This window comes from Abrus precatorius, unplaced genomic scaffold (genome assembly GCF_003935025.1).
Source record: "Abrus precatorius isolate BTA unplaced genomic scaffold, Abrus_2018 Scaffold6, whole genome shotgun sequence".
NCBI lineage: Eukaryota > Viridiplantae > Streptophyta > Magnoliopsida > Fabales > Fabaceae > Abrus > Abrus precatorius.
The window spans coordinates 23,342,996-23,368,475 of NW_020874406.1; the positions used below are offsets into that span (position 1 = coordinate 23,342,996).

General features: G+C 32.2%; 2 protein-coding genes across 3 annotated transcripts; both read right to left on the reverse strand.

Annotated features, from left to right (window-relative positions):
• Window positions 1-985: 985 nt before the first annotated feature.
• LOC113869987 (AP-1 complex subunit gamma-2-like) lies at window positions 986-15,903 on the reverse strand. Its single transcript, XM_027506570.1, has 19 exons — window positions 15,886-15,903; window positions 15,626-15,788; window positions 14,049-14,351; window positions 13,748-13,889; window positions 12,615-12,788; window positions 12,155-12,334; window positions 10,403-10,557; window positions 7,969-8,059; window positions 7,708-7,871; window positions 7,236-7,290; window positions 5,761-5,883; window positions 5,576-5,671; window positions 4,950-5,077; window positions 3,982-4,086; window positions 3,642-3,898; window positions 2,991-3,227; window positions 2,729-2,904; window positions 2,216-2,320; window positions 986-1,577 (listed from the first exon to the last, which is right to left on the reverse strand). The coding sequence occupies exons 2-19, from the start codon at window positions 15,655-15,657 to the stop codon at window positions 1,482-1,484; spliced, it is 2,619 nt and encodes an 872-aa protein (XP_027362371.1). The 5' UTR covers window positions 15,658-15,788; window positions 15,886-15,903; the 3' UTR covers window positions 986-1,481.
• A 2,823-nt stretch (window positions 15,904-18,726) lies between these two features.
• On the reverse strand, window positions 18,727-23,819 carry LOC113869635. 2 transcript variants are annotated; one of them, XM_027506065.1, is made up of 7 exons: window positions 23,656-23,819; window positions 23,494-23,574; window positions 23,237-23,413; window positions 22,342-22,512; window positions 22,010-22,222; window positions 21,847-21,935; window positions 18,727-21,451 (listed from the first exon to the last, which is right to left on the reverse strand). In XM_027506065.1, the coding sequence occupies exons 1-7, from the start codon at window positions 23,741-23,743 to the stop codon at window positions 20,774-20,776; spliced, it is 1,497 nt and encodes a 498-aa protein (XP_027361866.1). In that variant the 5' UTR covers window positions 23,744-23,819; the 3' UTR covers window positions 18,727-20,773. The 2 variants fall into 2 exon arrangements, with proteins under 2 accessions (XP_027361866.1, XP_027361867.1); XM_027506066.1 differs by having other exon boundaries at window positions 18,727-21,416; window positions 21,836-21,935.
• Window positions 23,820-25,480: the final 1,661 nt, after the last annotated feature.

The following is a 25,480-nucleotide window of genomic DNA, read 5'->3' on the forward strand; positions in this document are numbered from 1 at the left end:
TAAAATATCAGTTATCTACTTTCTTATGAACATTAACAAGTGTACATTTATTTTATGTTATGTCTAAAACCTAAGATTAATTTTTAAAAAGTACAGTCCCCTAACAAATAATCTTAGGATCTTATACCAATATATACATATAACGTTCATTCACTCATTTTTAAGAAATATTTGAATGATTTATATTTTTAGGTGTATTATAAGAAAATTAAAGTTATTAAAAAATATGTTTTGAAAAATCATAGTTATAACTTGTTAATGTACTTTTTTCTAAATAATAAGTGAATGTATATAAGTATATATTATTTTTTTTTCAATTCTTCTACTAGATTAAGTAAATCAATTTCATATAAAAATAGAATTAACAAATACTTTATTATATTATTTTATTTTAATGAATAATATTTTTTTAATATAAATAAATATTAAATTCTAAATAACATAATTGCAAATATCTAAATTATGTAAAATTATATATACACACACGGTGCTTGCAGTAAATCTCTCTCTTAATTATTCACCTCGGATCCGTAAAACTCAAATGTTCTTTAAAAAGCAACCGAAGTTACCCAATTTTAAGGTTAAGATATCGTCACAAGTGTCGTACTCGAACTTACAGCTAGGACGGAATTTACGTCCACATGTGAAGTTCACTTGGACGTTGGATTTTCCAATAGGCAATTGAAAGTGGAAGGGCTAACGTGCAAGACAATTACAATCTTGTACCTTCCTCCTTCGGCTCTAGTCAATTGCGAAAATACCCTTGGCGTTTCAAAATTCGGTAACTTCAATTTTTTAAACTTGACAAACCTTACAAAAGGGTTTATGTGACGTCTAGCCTATTATATCAGTTGGAACTTTTACCAATATTTAGATAAAAACATTCCTGGAGGGTAGTATTCAGACAACATAAAGTGCTCTTACCAACATATATGGGATGATTATGAATCACATACTTCACAATGTATAATCCTCACTTTTCAATCAAACAGCCCAAAAACAAGCAAGAAAGTTGAATAATTTTGAGCTTACATTTCATTAATCTTGAGGGAGAAAAGTTACATAAAATCAAATATACCACCAATCGTCTAAAGGATCAAATTGCATTCAACAACACTATAACTTTAGACAGCAAGACCGAGCGACTACCTCCAAAAAAAAAATGGTAAGAAAGCACCTCAAGTTCTCAACATGACACATAACTCTCAGTGCCTAGAGAGGCAAAATTTGATTTCGACATTTTCATACAGGAATATTTTGTACTAATGTACATAAACCACCTAAGTAAAAAAGAAAAAGGTGAAAGAAAGACGTGAAGCCACCACTAGACTTCAAATATGAGCCAAAAAGTGGTCCAGCTGCTCGAACGATACCTTCCTCATCTGAAGGAACGAAACATGAAAACTGCACCAGTAATTATAGAGTCCTGGCCAAAACAAAGGGTTTTGTGTATCACCTTAATGATCCCTGATCATTAGGCTTCACAAATCACGAGGGAAATTATTGATTTGTCCTTCCTCAAGTGTATCCTTGCCATTTATCTTGTATGCTATCCTTATGCGCATGACAAGAGATTTCTGGAAAAAGAATAGTTGCTAGAAATCAAGTCTTGTCTAAGAAGTGCTTATACATATAGATGAACATAACGGGGAAAAAATCTCAAGAAGAGTACACCATATCCATTCTATAAAGGGGAAGAAAGGGGGGGGGGGGGGTGTTGTTTCGTCCATGGTTATAAATCCCAGTCCCATATATAGGCATGGAGTGGCAAGTCCAAAAAAAGCTCTAACAGATAGCAAAGAGTAGGAGAATTGCTATGTCGAAGATTATAAACACAAGAAAAATAGTTTATTCTACACAATTGCTCAACAATAAAAATTAACATTGAAGACATATCCATCATTAGTAAATTAAAGTCAATCTAGAGTCTAGACTTCAAACAACAAAGCCAAATATGATTTTGTCTAATGCCTAATGAGTTTAAATGCTTGTGCAGTAAACTAAAAATATATTAGAGTTTATTCTACATATCCTTGGTGGTTTTGATGAACAATCTGAAAAGTAGTGGTCAATCAATTAACCCATAGACACAAGTCATTAGCAGTTTCGCAGCATGTACTATCAGATACTAAAATAAATCATAAATTTAGCAGCTTAGCAGCAACATGCCAGTGATCAACATTACAGTAAAACAATATTAATAAAGAGCATCTACCTTTCCATGTTGGCTATTAGTAACTTTCAAAGTTTGTGTTATGGACCCATTTCCAGCTTCCGGAAGAGTATTGCTGCTAGCTGGATCTAAGTACAATTGAAGAAACTGCAAGCCAAAATAACAAAATTCGTAAGTACTAGATGGTGGCAAGTAACAAAGCAGCTAAAAAGATTTTTTTATTCCTACAGATCAACTAGTAGAACTGCTCATGATTATCAAACATTATAGAATAGATCTAATTATTCAGCACTCAAAAGCTCAGATAACTAATTAGAGTAATACAAAGGAAACTATCAAGCTACTGACAGCTGCAAACATTTTTATTGCTAGAATCCATCTATTAATTAAGAGAAACAACAGCCAACAAGAAACTACAAGTTATCACTATAACAATGAATATCATGATATATTTAAGAGCAGTAAATTCAAATTATACATTTAAAATTACAGTGATGATGATTGATGATGTTATCACTACATGCAGAAAGCTCAGTTGCATACTGATTGACATACCTTAGGAACTGCTGCTTGGAAAACAAAATCTGTATATGTATTAGAGGACAAATTTGTAATGGTAGCCTGGATAATAGTTGTTTGTGGGTTTCCTGGTGGTTTTGAGAAATTGAATGTCAACCTCAAGGAGCTGCTCTCAAATGCAGTTATAGAAGGATAAACTGGTCCATTGTTTTCTATTCAAGATAAAAAAGGATCAGGAATCAGTACTTTGACTAAATTTCACTCAATGATAATGTCCAAATGTTGCAAAGTTTACAACCTGTTGGTGGGTTGGCGGCAAAACCATCTAATAAATCCATCATAGGAGCAGCATTTGAATTTGTTCTTGAAGAAAGTGAAAGTGATGATAGGTCACCCAATGATGAAACCGGTACTTTGTTACTCAAATTGGAGGATAAGATGTCTACTGTAGATGAGCTACTTTGGGCAGAAGGTGATCCAATAGACAAAAGATCTAAAAGAACATCAGTGCCACTTCTTGAAGCTTGGCCAGCACCTAAAATTGCAAATAAAAGTCAGACATGCTACAAATATGTCCAATGGAACTATTAATGATAAAGAAAAGTGAATAAATTTGCATCTTTCTTCTTCAACAAATCCAAATAACCACCACCATTACCAAAGCCTTATCTCATTAGGTGGGGTAGGTTCTATGGATCAAACATTGTTGGACTTCATCAAAAAATAAATTTTCAACAAACCCATTTAGAGCAAGGCTCTTCACAACGGTTTTTCATATGGAATCATGGATCAAGTGGTTTAAAAACAAAAGGCCTCGTAAAGCATTGCCACTTGCTCTTGTATGCACAAAAAGAAAAAATACATAAACAAAGATAGCAATTATTAAATACTAAAATATATAGTTTTTCAGGCATCGCAATAATTTATAAGATACCCTACAAATACTAACCAGATTGTTGTGATGCGGGTGGCAGATCAACACCAAGAAGGTCCTGAAGGAGATCTCCACCAGAAGAGCTAGGTGCAGGAGCATCATCTGAACTTAGATCTAGCAGATCAACAAGAGGAGCCACAGGTTTTGCTACTCCATTTGGAAGACTAACAGAAGGTGCAGCTGTAGTTGAAGCTGCACCTGGCAAAGACCCAGCCCTCCTACCAATGAAAGTTGCCTCATCCAAAACCGGCATCCTTTCTACAAGCGTAGACCTGCACAATGACAGTTTCTCACGAGTGTGTGGTAGTTTTCAAAGATCTTGATATAATATAATAAGCAGATTAATTAACCTCACCTAATATTCTGATGCTTTGCAATAACCGAATTGAATTCAATAGCTCTCTGCTGCAATTCTAGCACAAGGCTCCCTTTGAACTGAACAATAATTTCTCCAATCCTCCTATATTATCATTCAAAAAGAAAATAAAATTTCCATGTCAAATATACAAAATGCACAAGGATATAAACTTGTACAAGGTGCATATATCTTTGGCATGTGGAGATGATCATAGACCAAAAAATCCTGATTTGTCAGATGATCATAGGAATTACTTTTTAAAATTATCTTGAATATTTCTACTAGATTATTATATTCCTAATTACTTTAAAATAAAAAGGCAGGACAAGAGAATGCTGTTAGATATATAATCATTCATGAGTCTTCAACTAATAGTTTAAACTTTTGGAAGAGTTGATTCTTGACATAGTGGCAAAGCCTTTATCACTCATCATTTGATTCATTCCACCTCTATTATTCTAATTAAATGTTGAATTTCAGCACAAAGTAACTGCCAAAATAGGTCTGTCCAACCGGGCTAGCCCAAACCTACCCAATACAATGCAGAATTTAGACTTTAAATTTTAACCCAAATTAAATTCGAATTTTTCAGTTTGATTCAATCAAGTCCAATGCAGGCTAAACTTTGAAGAAACTGGGCTTTTAACCATTTTGAACACCATTTTTACAAGCATAAATTAGATTAGGGATTTTTTTATCTGGTCTGTTAAAGCTTGTCACCCGCAATGAGCAGGCCCAAATGAATTGGGTAGTGAGTTTTGCCAACTCTAACTTTAAATCCAAAAGGGCTCTCACATATAACTTTAAATCCAAAAGGGCTCTCACATGATGGAGCACATCAGATACAAAACCTTTCACAATGCTTCACCTAATAACATGAGTTTTCGGGTGAATTGTGTCTTGACAAACTCCAATTCAAGGTATGACGAAATAGATAATGAAAAATTAGGAAAAACAGATCGTACTCTGAACATGAAGGGAAACGTGAAGAGAGCTTTAATAGTGCAATCAAAGCCATCGCTTTTGTGGTAAGATCTGATGCATGGCGTTTTATAGCTATCTCTACAACATCCACTGCATCTGACTCAGTCACCTGCCAGTGTGAAAAAAAAATTAAGGATAAAAACTAATCAATTTTTTTTTTAAAATTATATGCAATTAAACTTTTCATTTAGATTTTCTAATGTGCAGTTAATAACAAGCAAACTTAGCCATCAATTGTCAGTAGTCCAATCATTGTTAAATGCTGCAATTCACACAGAGAGGAGGAAAAAAAAACACAATGGGCAGGGGTATTAGCTCATTCCTCTGTATAAAACAATCCAACTAAGCAATAGAAATTATAATAAAACGGCCAGCCACATTCCTAATATTTATGGCTTTAGCATAAAGAACATCTGCCCAGATTTCATTAAATTAGCAAATAGCTTCGAGCAAATTCTTCCAGAGTATATGTAAAATATACCAATCTACCAATCAAACATGTAAACCAAATCCCATCTTACATCATTATATCTATATCATATTCATGCAACTTGAAGGAATAGTATGTACATATGTATAAACTTTTCAAGCAGTAGCATTCACTCACTGTTATTGGATCTTCTATGTCAAGCATTCCAACATTATTGACTAACATGTCACCATACTCCCCAATGCACCACACTGCAACTCGAACCAGAGTCTCCTGATGAAAAGTATAACGTAATATTATATGAATGCCCTCAAAAGCAAATCAACAATGTGACTAGATTTTGTCAAAGCAGAAGTGAGCACCTGTTCAGCAGACGTTTGAAATGCCCTGTATAAGGCTCTTACTGTATATCCATGAAGCTCAGAAGCATTGCTTATCACAACAATTAAGGCATACCATACTTCATCTTTTACAAAATTTCCAGCCTACTAACATAGAATAGAGATCAGTACTCGCAGCCAATATACATGTATAGCTAAATTGAATGGATCAATATGGACACAACAAGCACCATAACAATAATTACAAAAAAAAGAAGGCATCCGAATGCATGAAGATCACAGCATTAGGGGGCCCAGTAAGATAGGAATAAGATACAGCCCTACCCCTGGGAGCACAGAGGTAGTTTCCACAACAAGAAATTGTGGCCACTAGGTTACAAGGTAGCAACCTCACTATTGTGTCAAGGCACACCCTTCAAACAATAATCACGTTCTACCATCAAATTTATTGGGTGAATATTTTGTGACAGACACATAGGAGCAGCACAACTCTGGTGCAAACAAATTGATAGAGACATGAAATCATATGTATGTAGCAGTTTTTGAACATTGATACATGTACCACCAAATCATAAAATGATAATAAAAGTTCAAATATGTTAACATCAACTTCTAGGGATTATTTTAAACATCTAAAACTAATAAGTTTTTTTATTGAAAAAGAAAGCATTTATTATATCGAAAATACAAAAGTATAATAAACATTATTTCCCAAAATAAAAAAAATATCATTTTTATATAGTTAAAATCAGCCACAAGGATTAACGTTAACAAAATCATTATGCACAATCATGGCAAAAAAATAACATCCTTCCATGGAAAATCATTTTTTTATGGGATGTTGTATGCAAAACGTAGAGATGGGAAATGGAGTACAGAACTATCATATTTACTTGCAAGGATTTAGCTTCTCTTAAGGTGAGAAGTTATGCAATAAGGTTTACTTTAGATGAACTTCTAGAGAAGTCCTTTAACAAAAAAAATTAGTATAAAAAATGAATAAAACTTCTCTCATAATTTAAAAATAAATTATCTCTTCAAATTTTAAAGAAAATAAATTAAAAAACTTCTAAAAAAATATAGAAGTATAAGTTGTTTCTAATTTATGTAAGAAGTTTTATTAATTTTTTTCTCCTACAAGGACTTCTCTAAAAGTTTACCCAAAATGGGCCTAAATGTTTTCTTTTTCAATAAAAACTTACTGCTTTTAGATGCTTAAAATAAACCACAAGGACTAATGTTATTAATAAGCTGCCATGGAAAATCACTTTTTTTATGGGATGCTGCATACAAGGAATTTTTTAAATCTACTGTCTTAATTTTCTCATTTATGGTTGAAATGTCTCACTTTTCTCTCTAAAATGATGTATTTTAAAGGAATCAAATTCACATGCAAACACACATCAGTGACGAAAACCCTGAAAAGCTAGCATGGCTTCAGATTTTCACAGTGGTGATTTTAATTCACTACAAAAGCTAGTCTCTTATATTTATACCTCAGATAGAACCTTGAGCATCTGATCAATGTACCATATCTTCTCTGGGGAAAACCTGATGCATTAATAAATAAAAGCCAGTCAATCATATACATTTATGTTTGCAAATTAAAGAAAATCCCTACTTATTAATTCTAAATCAACAGGGAGTAACAAATATGAGGAACAATATAAAATGAATGGACCAAAAGGATTCTTTTTGTTTTACCAAAGAGGAGAGGGAGAAGAAAAAATAGTAATAGCCAAAATGCAGAGATTGCATCACCAACATATATAATGTTCACTAACACAAAAAATAGTTGTATGTTTCTAAAAAAACTAATGATAATAAAAACTGTTCCTGTGACACATGAAACCATCTTATATAAACGGAATATCATAGGTGGACCCCAAAAATTGTTCGATACTGATAAAAAATAAAAAAGAATACAAATGTTAACAAATTATGCCATTTGGAATCTTTATGACTCACTTTGCTACAATGGAGCAAATTTTGGCAGTAAGGTCTCCTCTGAAATCATGATCACTAACTTCCAGATAATCTATAAGCTCTTTCACCAAGGGCTTCACATTAGTCTCATTCACCAAAACATAAACAAGTTCAAGGGCTCTTTTTCGAATTGAAGCATCTGAATCCTGAAGTAAAGAGTCGAGTGATCAATTCCTCAGGTTGTAAAACAAGGCCCATCTTTGTCATTGAATAAGCAAGGAAGAAGACAGAATCTAATAATACCTTTACACATTCTAGGATTGTTGCACGGTGCCTCTGTACTGCCTGAGCATCAGCAGTTACAGCCTTCATTAACATGTTTAACGCCACATATCTATAGGAAGAATGTAGAAGAATAAGATTTACTTCAATAATTAAATTTGAAAAGAAAAAAAAAAAATAGGAGAAAATGAATATTTAGAAAACACTAGATGCAATCCTTTAAAACATGGTACATTAAAGAAATTGTATGGGCATGCAATTTCATCTGTTTTACTAAGTTAAAAGTTAAAGACTCGTTTTCTTAACATCTAAAGATACAATGACAATTTAAGGCCATTTTGATTTCAAGAAATGTTTTTTCTTTCACTTTAAATTACAAAAGTACCACCTTATTTTCATTTTGCTATTTTTTATACAAATTTTTTAAAACAAAACAGAACGAAAACAATGTGACATTTTTATAGTTAAAATTTAAAAAAAAAAATCTAAAAACAAACAGCCCTTATATATAACAAGTAATAATAAATTTCAAAGTTAAATATTTTTTTGGCCCCTAAAAGTACTGCATTTTTCTTTTGGTCTTTACAAATTTTTTTTAGTCCCTACATTTTTAAAATTTGTTGGTTTTGGTCCCTAATAAATGTTAAATGATGAAATAGCTAACTCAAGTGTTTTCATGCATCAATCTTGTGTCACGTCACTTTTTCCTGAAGGCACATTAGTAAGAAGGACCAAAAACAATAATTATGTAATGACTTAAAAATAATTACAATAAACAAAATCGAAATGCGATTTATTTTGTGGAATCAAAAAGTATATTTAAACCTAAATTTAAACTACTATAGAGTATAGAATTCTCAGAATATAACTAAGTGTGCTTACTGCATATCAGTTAATTAAATTTAATCCAACCGTAAATGTCTTTGCTATAATCAAGCAAATGTTCTAATCAAAATATTTGGGATCCCCTGTTTTTAAAAATTATTTATATATGTTGGATCAAGACAATAGCGAAATAGGTAAGACTAAATCAATTGCTCAAATGATAAGCAATGCACCTATGAAAAGGCATTTGGAAAAGTGGGCAACACGTCATAATGATGAGTAATGGATAACTGGATCATTTCTATACCAGTTAAGAATAAAATTAAGTGTCCTAGACTCCTAGATGCTCCTTTCAAGTTATAAGCTTACAAGAAATAACATTAAAAAGTAATTACTCTCTACATATTCAGTTGATACCAGTCAAAATACTGGTTTGGGGGCCATAGATCTAACAAAATCTGGATATTCTAACAAGGAAAAAATAGACAGTTCCTGGTCACTTGCCACATGAGCGTTATAGTTGTAAGTTGGACCATAACAGGAGAATGTTTAAAGGGGTCAAGAGATCAATCCTACTAATCAAGAACACCTCCTAGATTCTTGCACCAATTCATTGGACTGTAACAAGCTTTAAAAGTGGAACTTTGCAAGGTGAATTGCTTAATGCACTTGTGTAAGTCAGTGTTGTCAAATAGCAGCCATGGTGGAAATTTTAGAAATTCCTCAAAAAAAGGGGGGGAATTTGGCTGCTGACCCTAAAACTGTGATTTTTGAGCCTGCAGCTGTTTATTTGCTACTGCTCTGGCATCTTAGTCTTTCTACTCCCTCTCTTACCTTCCCCACTCCATGTGGCCACCATCTCCAGCGACCACCATAGCCATCATCTCTGATGTGACCCATTTTCCAGTGAACCACATTTTTTTTCCCTCCTCCATTCTGTTTTTTTATCTTCCCTTTCTGCCTTCCTCCTCAATTGTATTTTTCATTCATTTTTTCTTTAATCTTCCTGTTTCTTTCACTCACAGATTTCCTTCTTAGCTTATCTTGCTTTCTCAATTTTATTTCCTTCCTTTCTCATTTTCTTTTCCGTTTTCCTTTTCAACCTCAGTTTTCATTATCTGTTTTTCATTCTGTTTTTTCAGTTAATTTTCTTTCACTTACCAATTTTTCTTTCTCAAATTTTGCCAACTCTCTTCTCAGGTTCAGTATTCCTTCTGTTTTTTCATCCATTTTTTCATTTTAACACCTCTGCCACATTATTACTTGGGTTGAGCAGCAATTCTCCTTAACATGACTTAATAACAAAAGCTTTGAGATTTATGATAATACGTTATTATGTTATCATGAGCCTTATGATATCTTTTTATCACGCATTTGTTGTTATTGGTTGGTTTTCTATCAATTAGGTTCAGTGATTTTGGCATATGATGTTAGCTTTTGGGTTTTTTATTACATTCTGCAGTTTCTTATATATTTTTTGTATATATAATATAGATTATATTATTTTATTATCACCGCCATGCTTCCGCCATAAGCTGCCTTGGCATCCACCATTGATAACATTGGTATACATACGCCTTAATCAAATTTTTCAGTTACTTATCAAAGACAGAAATGAGCAGAAATAGACCTGATATTATTGTCACGGTTTGACAAAAATCTTCCAAGGATATTAATGGCGAGCACGCGTAAGCCACCATTATCTTCAATGCTCATTATTGTTTGAACACACTCGTATAAAATGGCATTCCCTGCAACTTTATTGGATTCGGTCTTCGTAGCCACCTAAAACAGGTAGCAACTTTAAAGATCATCAACCTTAAATTTCAGAAGAGATGGCCATCAACAATAATGAAAAGTAGACTAAAACTCATCAATTCATTAATACCTTCACAACACAGATTTGGTAAACAACAAACAAATCCTATGAATATTGAATTGAATGATCTAACTCTTGATTACAGCAACAAGTCATTAACACTGTTTATGAGAAAAAAACTTAGCTTGGCCAGGTAATTGGAGCATCTAAAACTGACCAAATCATACACATATAATTACAGCATAAATACCAGTGCTAGCCAAAATAAACCTAATTTTTCAGTGTACCATACAATTATACATAGACACCAAAAGCCACCCTCCTCGTGATCTCCTTCGAAGAATTAGTTAGAAATATACAGATAAATTTGCATTTGAAGACAGAAGAAAATCCAGCTTCTCAATGAGCCACGCATACAAGCCCATGCATGCAAGAAAAAGAATAACAGATTAAAAATAAACTTCAAACTTTAAGCATATTCTACTAAGTAATTTTTCATCAAATACATTATTTTACTCTGATTTTAGGAATGAAAAAAATCCACTTTCAAAACATTTTGGAATTCACATAACACCTTAAGAACCACTAGCAAATTGATAATAAATTTGAAACCAAAGCAGACTAACATCAACATTTAAACTAAGTACAAACTGTCAAAACACTTTTAATTGTAGAACACGCCTACCCATTCTAACTTCATAAATATGAAATATTCATGCATTTCAACAACTCAAAGTCATCATTACCATATTGCTACTACACCCAGTAAATCATTGTGAATATCCCAACTTTTAGAACCACAAGTACTAATAATTTGACTGAAGGGCAGAAAAGCTCTTCTTTTCTATAGATAGTTCATATATAAAAAAAGGGATCAACTTATACTCTTTCTTGATTTTGTCCTACTTTAGTGCAAAATCAACCTGATCCACGATACATTAAATAAACCTAAAATAGAACATCTTCCAATCAATGCCACCAAAACACACCAACATCCAAAATCACAAGAAATGTTTGATCTCATCTAAATCATAATAGTCCTTTGGTGCATTTGGTAGGAACAGCCGAGCAGAATTTTTGCATCTGTAAGGATCTCTTGGCCCCTTATTTTGTTGTGTTATAGGACAATGTCATGGCTTCCCTTTGAAATTGTGCTTACAGTAGTTTCAAGGGAGTTGCAATTTCAGATAGGCAGAGAGCTAGACATCCCTGCTGCAATTCTTCAATTTTTCATGTTACATGTCTAGTTTTACTATTTTGGAAGATATCCTATCCTATCCTACCCCTACTTATACTTTTCCTCCTCTCTCTAACAAAATTTTTCTTCAATAAAAGAAATTTCTCTCAAGTAAAAAACTTTTCAATCTTTCTTAGGATGTCCATATCAATTTGTGTTTGTAGTTTGTACCAAGGTTTTCCTTAATCAAATCACATGCAAGTGGACAAGATATCCAATGGTTTGCAACATACAAGTTCATCCACAGAGCCATGCAGAAAATGCAATAACCCAATCATTGCAGCATGAGCACTATAATAATATAATAATGTAAACACACAACTGACCTGTGCAAGTATGTCATTCATAGCATCACTAGCATCAGCATCACCTTCACCCAACACTCGCAAAAGTTTAAGCAATCTGATGTGGAGAAATGGGTCTGTGATACCAGCAATATCATACTCTGGGGAGTATGGACTGTTGGCTAGATCCTTAAGAGTTCTGACCAAACCATCTGTGCATTTCTGTATTAATTGTTCACAAAGTATTTTGTTACAACAGAAAATGTCCAAAATTAATACATTGTCAAGAATTAAAGCCAAAAATTCATGGACACTTGTAACTCACAAATACCAAGAAGAATCCATATGCACATATATGTAGATAATTAGATTTTCAGCACAGAATATTTGTCATGCTAAGTCTACAATAGATAAGTTTACTTCAAATCAATTAATATCCAAAGTGGGTTATAGGAAAATACATTGTGTTTGACAACACAATTTACAAGAGATGAAAAACTACCTTTCTAATATGTTCAAGAGCTTCAGGACTAATTTGACACAGATCTGTACATAGCTGAACCCCAGTGATCAAAACCCCATGATGCTTCTCCCTAAGTAAGGAAGTGGCAGGATTGACAAAATTTTCAGCTAAGTCTGGAACTTTCTTTATGATCCTTATAGAGCATAATGCTGCCTATATAACAGTGAGCACAGTTAGTCAATGAGAATGAATAACGATAAGTCATAGCTCACAATGTTAAATGAGAAAGATTTTGTCCATAACCTAAATATTAAATTACATTGCAATGTTGTAATTATTTAGAAAAAGGAAATTGGGAGATCACAAAACACTGACATGTGATAACATAGACAAGGTTACAGAACCAATTGTTGCATGTTAAGTACAATACATAGGAGGATTTTAATAAGTAGACTTCCACTCAAAATAATGAACATGAAAGAAAAAGGAACAGTCACAAACAACTTCTCTGGTAATCAATGAAAAAAATGATATCTACAACCACTTAATGTTTCATATTCATTCTCATAACTCAAAACAATTTTGGGTGTGATATGGTCAAACATGATTGTACATCCCAAAATTTACTTTTGCCATGTCAAATGGCTATCGCACACTGCACAGACCAACATAAAGTAACCATTTTTTGTTATTATTAATATCACATAATGAAAGTGCAGACTCATTAAATGAGCATCCAACATAAAGCATCATTAATTTGTGTGCATCGGAATTACTTCCTTACCCGAAATATAGATTAAAAAAATCATTGGGCAAACACATAGTTCCTAGAATGGTTGAAAATAATCGCCAGATGCATGTAAGAAAATTCCTCAAAATTCATGAAGTAAACATCATTACAATAAATTAAGAAGAAAGAACAACAAATAACAAGCAACCTCTTGCAGAATAAAAGTAGAGGAACTTCAAAACTAATCATTAAGCTTCAAGATTCAAGAGCAATATGTTACTGTCTAGAAGACACTGTGTCACTAAGAAGTCATAAAAACATTCATGGTCATTTCCCCCCCCCCACAAAATATATAACCAAAAAATCACTACATATGAAACTTAAATGTTTCAGAAGTGATAAAAACTCGGATTCAATACATGAGGTACAAGGAAAAAGTCACCTTCTTCCGAATATTTGGATCACGAAATTGCAGCAATCTCTCAACCTCTGGTGCAAGATCACGAGCCATTTCCGCTGAACAAATGTTACCTAAAGCACAAAGTGCAAGTCCCACTATATACTGATTTGTGTGATTAAGATCTCTGTGATTCAGTTAAGGCTTTGCTATGACCCATTATTAATGTTTTTTCCTCATTTGCTTCCAGCAAGTACAAGATCATTATCAATAACAAATTTGTAAAGTGCAATGTAAATATCATGGAATACCAAAAAAAATGAAACATTAACTAGAAACTGGATACTGTTTCAAAGAATTGGTGACCAACATTAGAACTTCTTGTCTTTCATCAAGAAGTAACATGAGGCCAAGATAACCTATTCTTTTCTCTGGAAATCCAGGAGATGCTATCAACTTGAGGCATTCCATTTGACCAAAATGTGTGGGGTAACCAAGCATGTGGATGAACATTAGCTTAGCCAGATTCCGATGCCTATAGTCTTGATCATTTTCATTTATTGCAGCACGAATGGCAGCACATTCTTTTCTTACAACAGCACGTTCTTCTGCTGCAGTCTTGCAAGCACGAATGGCCCTAATCATGTCCCTACAAGTTGGGATATGATCCAGAAAATTAAAAGATCTTGATTTCAATTAAAATCTAACAGAAACCAAATACTAAAGATGTATCATCTTTGCAACTTGCATGAAAACCTGGAATACATACAGTGTATTTGACTTTGCCAACCAAAAGGAATTTTAAAATAAAAATTCAATCAGAAATGTAAAAAGAAAAACACACCAAAAGCTACACAAGAATATGCTGAAAATAAAATTCTGCTTTTGCTGGCAATAGTATACAAGGATTGTAATTTCAACTCTTTTATGTAATGTTTTAGTCAATGTTAGTATAGAAGGGGAGGACAAGAGATTCTCTCACTATTGACAAAGCAAATTGATAGAGTGTTCAAGGCATGGCACATTGCTCCCCTCCCAAAACCAACCAAGTGTGTAAAACAAGTTTCAAATCCATTCAGAAACTCAACATGGGGGCACACAATGCAACCAAAACCATAGGAATAGGATGCTAATTTGCAAATTCATTGCTTCTCCAGCTGAAATAATGCAAATAAAAATGTTCAGCTTTCTAGTTCTTAATTATTTTTGTTTTAACATTATATAAATCACAGATACATTAACAACCTAAACAACCGTTAACTCTGGATTTAAATCCATTATCCATCTGGTTGGTCATGGCACTTAAGATGGGCAGCTTCAGTGACATTCTGTAGACAAGGAAGACAAATAAAGATCTGTCTTATAACATGGGAGTCATGTACTCTCGTGATCCAGAACCTCATGAGCACCTTTCCACATCATTCAGTTGCTTACAATATTGCACTGTATGCTCAAGATTTTATCCTACCAACAAACTAAAGATACATTATATGTTAATTGTTCCAATGGTTTTACAACTATACAAAAGAACCTCTTAAGACGTGCAATGTTTATCTAAGTTTAGAACTTGACGCAAGAGTTCGATTTCAATATCTGATTCAGATACCATGAGCAAACCCCAACCCAGCTAAGCGCATCAAAACCAGTTATCAAGGAATTATTAACAAACATCACTGATTTTAGCTGAAAAATAATGCGAAATCGTGAACATAAAACTTAAAAGAGCAACAAATTCGAATAAAATAAAAATGCGGAGATGATTCAAGATTTTCCAAAACACAAAGCCCTACTTGGCTACAAAACCAGCACGAAGAAGGAGCATTTGAACGCATGGTGCCGGATGCGAGAGTGTGTGCGTGTGCAAGCACTTGATGTTGATCCAATTCGAGAACAGGCGAAGAAGATGAAGATTTAATTGCTTACCTCAAACGCGTCCCTGAAGAGAACGGGTTCATAATTGATGGTGATTGTGGCCGGTGAGAAGCTCAAATCGGATCCAATTGCGAAGGGAAGGAATCGGAAACGGAGATCAATCGGGTCACCGGAATCGGAGATCCGAATCGGGGAGGCGCTGAGAGATTCGGATCTGAAACAAAGGGAGTGTTCGCGTTATGTGTGTGTTGTGTGCGCGAGTTCTGTGAATTTCAGAGGAAACAATATAATACAACTCAACACCACCGCACCTTTTTCTTCCTTCCTTTCTTCCACTTTGCAACGATTTTACAATTTTAACGTTTCCGTCTCTGAAATTTCTGAGTAGAAATAAATGGAAATGAAATTAAAAAACCCAAATAATAAACAAATTAAATAACTAGGGACAGTTTCGTAAACTTTGCTGCATTTGCAAAAGTAAAAACTAAAAGACTCTATTGTATTGCTCTATGATAAATAAATAAATAAAAATATTTCCTCACTTGGGCATTAATTAATTATGTTGGAGAAGACTTTGTTCCAGTCACGAACTCAATTAATTTATAACTTTTTTAATTTTCAAACGTATTTTCAATTTATAAACCAAGTGTTAGAAAAGAGAAGATAGATGCTATCAAAAAAGAAAAGAGAGAGAGATACCTGGTACAGACCATTCACCTGAGTCTGATGTGATTTTTTATAATTTAATGGAAAATTATACGTTTGAAGGAAAAAAAAAATTAAAAGATATGATTCATGAGATGATAACTAAAAAAGAGATAAAAAAAAATTGGTGTAAGAATATGAGTTTTTTTAAAACAAATCGAGGTGACAGATGCTAAATAATAAAGATAGTAATTGAATATAATTTTTTTAAAAAATCATGTTATTATTTTTAAATTTTTAATTATTATTTATTTTAAATTTAATTCAATTTAACATGAAGTATTCTAGATTGAACTCGGTTTTTGTTTTTCATTCGTTTTGTTAAAAGACAATAAATAAATCTATTCTACGTACTTTTCACCAAAACTAGTAAACTTTTGAATATACAAAAATAGTAAAATGTAACTCCGAAAATAAAATTGTAGATAAATAAATTACCATTGTAATTTTATCGACATATTTTAGAAGTACAAGTAATGTATTGATTTTCATCGACTGAATATTCATGCACTGACTTTTAAGCTTAATTAATTTAAAATATAATTCAATCTAATAAAAATTATATTTTGAAATTTTTGTCTTCAATTTTTCTCATAGAGAGAGATATGTGTCGTGTGGGCATGAAAGTAAACCTCTAATTGAAACCAAATTTTGATTACACAAAAGTGAAACTTCAAACCCCATAATAATTGTATGTTCATCCGGAATTAAAAGTAATAAAATTTGACCCTTTTAAATGAAAGGAAACTGTCACAATGATTTGTTCACAATTGTTGATACTGTTTTAGTGAGATGTTATAACTCTTTAAAAAAAAAATTCTTATGTTTGGAGAAAAGAAAATGAAAATAATATTTATAGTAATAATTTTATTCTAAAGTTAATATTTTTCTCACCTTATATTGGGGAAAGAAAAAACCCACTCAAGACAACCAGAACTTAATAACAACCCCAAAATATGAAAAACTAATATAATAAGATCCATAATCAGCTCATTAAATATAGTCATAAATTTAGTACAACCAAAAATCCAGAGTCAACTATCAAAAGTATTCTTAAAATATTATAAGCTCAAATTAAGCTTTTATTCCAAGCTATTTCATTGCTGTCTGTAATAAGATTTGTATGAATTTCAGCAATTAACTTATCCAAAGCCTCTTCAGTTTTCTTTAAATAAGATTTCAGTCAATAAAATTATTTAAAAATTCAAGCCTGTGTCTGTGAAATTAGTTAAAATTTTATAATTGTCTAATTATTTGACTGAATTGAAGTTATTTAACAAAATTAACTGTTTATTTAGTTAAAATGTGTTAAACGATTAAAAATATATAATATTATAATTACATACCAATTTATTTATTTATTATTAATAAAATAAATATTTATTTATTTGTAATCAACTAGTTGATTGTTTAATTAAATGTTTATTAAATAAGCATTTAATTAAATAATCAATCAAAAATCCTCATATATATTTTTTAAGTTAGGATAAAAAGGATAAATAATTATTGATAATTAACTTTTAGAAGTTAAATACTGTTTTTTAAAAAATTTATTTATTTATTAAACAACTTCTCAACTTATTAAACAAAGTTAAGAAATTACCAAATTTTAAATAAAATATAAATTTATATTACTAAACGCACTCTAATAATCTCCAACATAAAAGTATTAACCATATAAATACCACTCTAATAGTTTGATGATCATGTAATAATTCAGAACTAAATTTATATAAATGATTTAGACATGAAAAAATGTTGAATTAACTTATTTGATGTGGATTCAACATTGCTTATTCTCTCAATTTATTAAGAAAACAAATAAACTACTTTGTAATTTAGATATAAAAAATGGTATTGGAACTACACTTAAAAAAATACAAGGTAAGTAATAAGTAGCAAATTGATTATCATAAATTGTCTCGGTAAGATCAAATTTAATTTTTCATTAAAAAAGTAAAGAAAATTTTGTCACAGTTTAAAAAACTACAAATATTCTCATTCATTTTTTGCAATTAATTAACATTTAATACACTTAAAAATAAAAACAAATCCTAACGCAACGAATTGTGTTTATTGTTTTGTATTAACTTATTTTTTCTTTTATTTCATTCAGCTTCCTTACTTTTTAAATTATTTATTTTCTTTTTCCTCTAAGTTATTTTGCATATTATTCTCTCTGAGTAGACTATATATATTTTATTTAATAATAAAGGTACATTGTAGAATATGTTATGAAACATATAATTATCATTTCTCAATATAACTTTATTTTCGTTGCGACATTTTTCATATCATCAATTCAACTCAATTTTTTATGTAAAAATTTGAGTAAGCGTATTTAAATAAAAACGTGATGAGTAGAGTTAGGAAATTTCTTCTTGCACCGCCGTGTTTCTATCCCTTCTCCCCCATTTTTTTTTCTTTTTTCTTTTTCTTGCGCACAATGAAGATAATTTATTTTTATTACTTCTGAAAATTATATTTTCAAATTGATTTGCTGGAATTTAATTTTTGAAGGGAAATTTAATACATTCTGAAAATTAAACTTCAACAGATAAATTACAAATTTAAATCGCATTAAAAACATAACTTATAAATCTATTTCAAAATGTACATTTTATAAAAGTTTTAAAATTAAAATTTCCAATAAAAGCAGGAAAGTATAAAAAATAAATCTCCATGAAGTTATCCCAGTCTAGAATCGGGCCCAGCCTCTTATATTCAACTATTTTTTGTTAACAGGATCGGATAATTGCATATCATTCCATTTTGTTTTTTTCATTATCTATCCTTACAACTTGAGACGACCTTGGGGGCCCAAAAAAGAAGGCCTTGAGGCTGATCATTTGTTTTAAACCCAACAGCCGTATTAACCCAAAAAAGCCCATCAGGGATGTTGACAAAAATAAACCAAGAGCCACATCCTGTATTCACCCGATCCACATTTCTCTGTGTATTTTTAATTTTTTTGGTATTCATTGTGCTTAGCCGATTCTCGTCGATGTATATTTCATAATAATTCAAAATTTGAAATCTTTGTATTTAATCTCATCTACTTTTCCAGAGATCATACCCCAAGGCATCTTTGATGCAAGAGACTGCAAAGCTTGGATTATTGGTTTAATTTCTCAAACATGCACTAAGTTAACTGCAAATGTTACTTACATACATTTTTCAAAGATGGTACAAATTGAAGAACTAGTTAAGCTTTGATCTGCTCTAAACATTTATATCAATTGTGTTTGATATCCTAGTGTTAAGTCTTATTCGCAGATGATTTTATAAAAAATATTAATTTAGTTGCACTTTTGGTCCTTATATTTTTAACGTATGTATGATTTTAGTCCCTTTATTCACATTTAATTTCTTTATTTTTATAAATGCTCAAATTAAGTTTTTCTTCCTAATTTGAGAGAGAGATAAATAACTCATTTTGAATATCAAACTAGAGAAAAAGATAAATACCATACTAATTTGAGAATGAAATTCAATATGTTTTATAATTAGTTTTAAACATAATTGATATTTGGATCAAATTAAGTCAATAAAAAATTATTTAAGACAATGTTAAGTATTGAGAAATTAATAATGCAAAATGTCATAATGTCACTCACGTGTAGTGGCTAGTGGGAGCTCCCAACATGTCATGTCGAGATCCACTTGAGTGGAAATTTAGTGTTGACACACTCCGGTGGTCACTCCCCTTACCAGCTTCCACCTTCAATTATTACCATCAATTATCAATTTATGACCCCCTTCAATTCTCTACATTCATTTGTCACAACTATTGTTTTTTAATTTCAATCACCGATAGCTGCTTTATTTTTAATTTAATATACATGGAAATTAAAAAGTGATCCATGGGCAACAACTTTAACCTTGGGACCCTTCATCCTTGTCAATCTACCTAGATTAAGAAATTCAGTTCAGGATTGATTTATTTATTGTAACTGTTCTGCATTTGGAAGAACTGCAAAAGGGTAAGTGAAACACTGATATCATCAAACACAAGTTCTGACATGCTCTAAGAGGAGGAGATTTTATTTGTCTAGAAGCATAACAAACATTAAAAGTTTGCATGGTACCCTACAAAGTACAATGATCTAATGTTTATACTTCTAGAGGAAGAAAAACTCTTAACATGTCACAACTTTCAGATTGAAGCTGGGACAAAGGGAAAAAATAAAGCATATAATTTATCTATATTGAATGGCAGAGAACTTCTGCTTGACATTTAAACATCATCAGAAGGAAAATTATCGAGCTAAAATTTCTTGATCTCATCCTCAAATTATGGCCAAAGCGACCAACAATTTGGCAAAACTGATTGAACAATTAATATTTTGATGATCAGCTCCTCTTTACAAGGATTCCACTGTTTCAAAGAAATCATTACACTTCGTGAACTTGGTTTCATCCCCATCCTCCCTTCTCTAATTAAAGCTTGGATAGGGGATTCATTACTCCTAATCTTTCTGATTGTATATATACCTAGTACTTGTGGATATAACCCATAGAACTGATTCGAGACCGAATATCGTGATGATCATAGAGAGATTGACCATAATCCACGGGCTTGATAACTACAGTTTCTTGCTTCCCATCCTGCTCCTGCACTGCCCCAAATAATATCTCATTGGTTTCCTCGTGGCTTTGCTCATAGTAAGTGTGAGGGATTGATGAATGATACTGGTGACGATGATGATGTTTAAGTTGTTGTTGTTGCTGCTGCTGAAGATCTCCATCCCATCCACTATAGAATGCTCGACCTTGCCACAGTTGTTGCATTTTTTCTGCGTCCTTGAACATGAAAGGATATGTTTTTCGAGGTGTTGGGGTTCTTGTGTCAATAGAAGGGGGCTCATCTTCATCTGGAATCACAAAACTTTCTTGCACAGGCCAAGCATGTACTTGTTTTTGAGGTTGCCGGAATATCGGTTGGCTTTGAAATTCATAGCTCTGTGGTTTTCTTCTGAAACCAGGAAATAATCCTCCCATTATTTCCACTATTGATGCCCAAGCATTGGTAAGAAGCTTCCCAAAGGATCCAAAGAAACCTTCTTCTTGCTTATCAAATTCATCTTCTGATGGAATTAAAGGAGGCCTGACAGACCTCACTGGCTTTTGATATGGACTTGGTGAAATGCCAGAGATTGCTGGACCCTCAGGCTACATAAGCATGAGATGAATTAGTGACTGAAGTTTTCTAATATATTCAGAAATCCTTTTAAGGAACCATAAATTATCCAGTTTTAAAGAAGAAAGCATGAGTTTAACTGCACATGCGCAGTTAAAAAATTGAATTTTATTTGAAACCATAGCATAACATAAAATGAGAGCTTTCCTTGCATGTAGCTATCAACAGAAGTGACAAATTTATTTTTATTGAAAGACTTGAGAACGTTGTACTTTCCAAAATAACTCCAGCTATCAACTGCATATAAATTTTTTTATTCTATCAATGGAGAATCATTCATATTTAATTATGACCAATTTATTTGTAATGTCTTTATTTCATCTGATTTAACGTATGCAGGAGGGTAAAGACAACACAAGGCACTCACATCCTGAGATGCTACAATTGTACCAAGTCTACGCTGCAATAGTGCCAACATATAACCAAAGAAGCCAGCCCCAACAAGCATTGCAATGCCTGCAAATTGACGGTACTCAATCTTAATTTTTAATTAAAAGAATTTCTAAAGACTCTGGATTGATTTAGTTTACCAAGTGGAAATCCACTTCCATATTGATAAGCACAATCATCGAAGTGGAGTTGGATCTCCCTGATGGCTTGGTTACCCCTGTCTATGACAAGTAGGGAACAACTACTTCCAACATAAACCACGTCAAAGTCATTAGAAAATTTAGCCTCTTCACTTGGACCATCAACATGGCCCCCTCCACGACTATATTTTCCTCCGGCAATTGTTGTGACACCTGGAAATAGAAACAATAATTCAATAAAAAGTTTCCAACTATTCTAATGTGAGAAGTAAAAAATGGATCTCAAGGGGGAGAGGAGAACAATGGATTGTTCAGAGCATAACAATGTTTACCTGAATCACTAATTTTTCTAATTGCCATATTCATTATATCAGCAACATAGATATTTCCCCTGTCATCAACCGTTATCCCCTTCGGGTGATTCATCCTAGCCTCCCTAAGCCTTCCATCAACATGTCCAGAATATCCTTCAGCAGATCCTGCCACCAGCCTCGGTCTGCTATCTGCAGAATTGCAATGCACATTTTATTATTGAAATGTAGGACATATACAAATTCAAATGCAAATGAGATCAAATGTGGCCGAGAAATTATATTTAAAAGAAAACAGCAACATAATTAAAGTGTGATACATCTTCATAAAGCTCACAAACAGGAACTAGAGTGACACGATATCATACTTAGCACATTGCACATTACTTCAGTTAGTTCTTTGTGATTCTTCAATACGAAAAGCGGTTGAGCAGGGGGAGACACAATTCCGCTAATAAGAAATAACATTTTGTCATCTTTAACAAGAATTACATGGCAACTATATCATATGCTTTAGTCTCAGACAGTAATGAACTTCAAGTTCAACAAAAAAAAAAACTAGAACGAATGCGACCTAGTATGACCGGTCTAAAAGGATTCAAATTTGACTTTTGCAAGAAATACTGAGCAGAATGTTGTGGTGAGGTAGTAAGCAAAATGTCACAACTTTCCACTATCAAAAGAACACAAGTTGAGTAGCTCATAATTTCCAAAGTCAGAGGAATTCCAATTCCAAGAAAGACTTAGTCCATGGTGACAACAGTGAAGGCATAAGAAAGTCAAGAAGCTAGATATGCTAATTTCCTCTCCCCCCCCCCCCCCCCCCCCCAAAAAAAAAAAAAAAAAGATTGAATAATGGCAATGAGTCAATCAGATCATAGTTTAAGCTACCAGTCCACCACATTGGCACACTTACACAAAGAAAGTGAAGAAGAAATCCTATAAATGTTACTATTAGCCGAATCCAAAATCAGAAGCTCCCCATTATGCAACACCTCAACTGCATAAGGCTCTATTCCAAGCTTGCTTCCATCAAACACGGTTTCCACAGTGTACCCACTCTCAAACTTCATCATCGACTTCCCACCAATCGCTGCAACATTCCAATTCCAATTAACCCAAAAATTCCAAATTAAAAAAAAATGCAAAAGCAGCATTGTGATAGATCTATACCCGTTTTGGTGGGTGCTTTAAGCGACCACACCCATTTGGTGAAAGCAGGCATAGCATTTGAGATAAACCCACTAACAATCTCTGAAGAAAGAGACAAATTTTGAGTTAAAAAGAATAAATTGGATGAAACTAAAGTGGAAATATAACACAGAGGAGACTTACTTGCAGGTGAAGTAGTGGATGGCGCGGCTAAGACAGTGTGAAGAAGAAGCAAAAGGGTGAGACCCAACACGAAATGGAGCTTACCCATTGATCCTAGAGCGTAATGAAGCACCCCAGAGAGGTTTCTGCAGCTGGGAATGCAGGCTCAGAAAGCTCTAGATCATGAAACTTCAAGCTGAAAGAAAGAGATTTTTTGTGTGTGTGTGGGCACTGGGATGTTTGTTAGCAGAAACCGAAACAGTGGGTTGTGAGTGAGTGTGAAAATGAATTGAATGGAAAAGAGAAGAGAAAAAAGGTAAAAGAGACAAGAAAAAAGAAATGGAAAAAGGAAGAGGGAGTAGTGGGCCAGTGGATGTGGAGAGAATCATGAACCGCCATTATTGTCTAACTGGAATGAATTCTCATAGGTATCTGTTCATATTCATGGTTAAAAGTTACTTATTTATTTAGGATATCATGTCATCATGGTAGCGAGTAGTACTAAAAATTAAGACTTGCTTATTTTAAAGATAGAATTACATTATCATAAGTATTTTAGATGTTATTTTTTTAAATTAAAATTGAAATTATATCTTAATTGTTTATATAATAAATAGTTAATATATATTATGGAAGTAAAATTTTAAGTCTCATCAAAGAATATTATCATAAAATTTTATAATACTTCAATTAAATAATTTTTTATTTTAAAAATTACAAAATCAACTTTTGTGCTTTTCGATAAAAAATTATTTTTAATTAAAATATTATGTGATTTAAATTAATATATACACGTATTAATTACATTTAATCATTTAAAATTATTTTTATTCAACTTTACATAAAACCAACCAACATTCAATACTTTCTCTTACCCAATTTTAGTTATTAACACTGAAAAAAATATTATATGATTTAAGACTATCACATCATGTGATCTTAATCAATTAAAAAATATAAGAAAAGTTATTATATGATATGAGATTATTCTTGTCATAATTCTGATTAATTAAAAAATAATAATTACTATATTTTAAACTAAAATATAAATTAATAAAAAGTTAACTATGTATTATTTTATAATTTGTAGAGACTATAGACATAGTAATATCTTACCATGCAATAATTTCTCATTAACACTGCAAAGTTTCAGATTTGTTTCTTTGGCCAAATGACTATTGAAGGTAGGGAAATTCTTCAATAATTGAGATAAAATTAAAAGGAAAGAATTCATCATTCATTAAAATGACGGCGTAAATGATTTACGGGACACACTAAAAAGAGGTATCAGAGTGCTTTTCCTATCCATCCCATGAAGTACTTAGATAAAAATAAAATAAACACAGTGAATGAGTGAAATAGGTAGAATGATTAACTGATCATAATCACAATCATAGACTCTGTGAAATATGGTTGCAATAATTTCAATTTTGTATGAAACAATTGTAGCACTCTATTTTAACAACAACAATAAAAGTTAAAGTTTATAATAATTTTCAAATACTATTTTTTCTATTATTTAAGCAAATATGCTATAAGTGGCACAATGAATAATATATATCGATAGCATCTTTCTTAAATTGTAGAAGCTGAAACCGTGAATTTACTACCAGTTTTTTTCCCATTGAATTATGTTGAATATTTGCTTCTTTGATATATCAAAATAGAGCATGGACCCAAAAAGAAAAGAAAAATAGGATCAGGCATCAGTAATGATACCCTCACTCATAGGTATTATTTTTTCATATAATGTAACAAATTATATTATTATAGCTTCTACAATAACCTTTTTCATAAATGAATTGTTCTGTGGTCCAGACCAATATGCAGAAGCAACAATGAACAA

Bases quoted from the DNA above. Each gene is read 5' to 3' on its own strand.
- LOC113869987 (XM_027506570.1), bottom strand. From the start codon at position 15,657: ATGAACCCGTTCTCTTCAGGGACGCGTTTGAG. The intron at 10,558-12,154 runs GTCAGTTGTGTG...TACCTGTTTTAG, and splicing joins TGAATGACATACTTGCACAG to GTGGCTACGAAGACCGAATC. The intron at 5,078-5,575 runs GTGAGTGAATGC...TCACACTGGCAG, and splicing joins ACATAGAAGATCCAATAACA to GTGACTGAGTCAGATGCAGT.
- LOC113869635 (XM_027506065.1), bottom strand. From the start codon at position 23,743: ATGGGTAAGCTCCATTTCGTGTTGGGTCTCACCCTTTTGCTTCTTCTT. The intron at 22,513-23,236 runs GTAAGTGTGCCA...GCAATTCTGCAG, and splicing joins TTCTTCTTCACTTTCTTTGT to ATAGCAGACCGAGGCTGGTG. The intron at 22,223-22,341 runs GTAAACATTGTT...TTCTATTTCCAG, and splicing joins TAGAAAAATTAGTGATTCAG to GTGTCACAACAATTGCCGGA.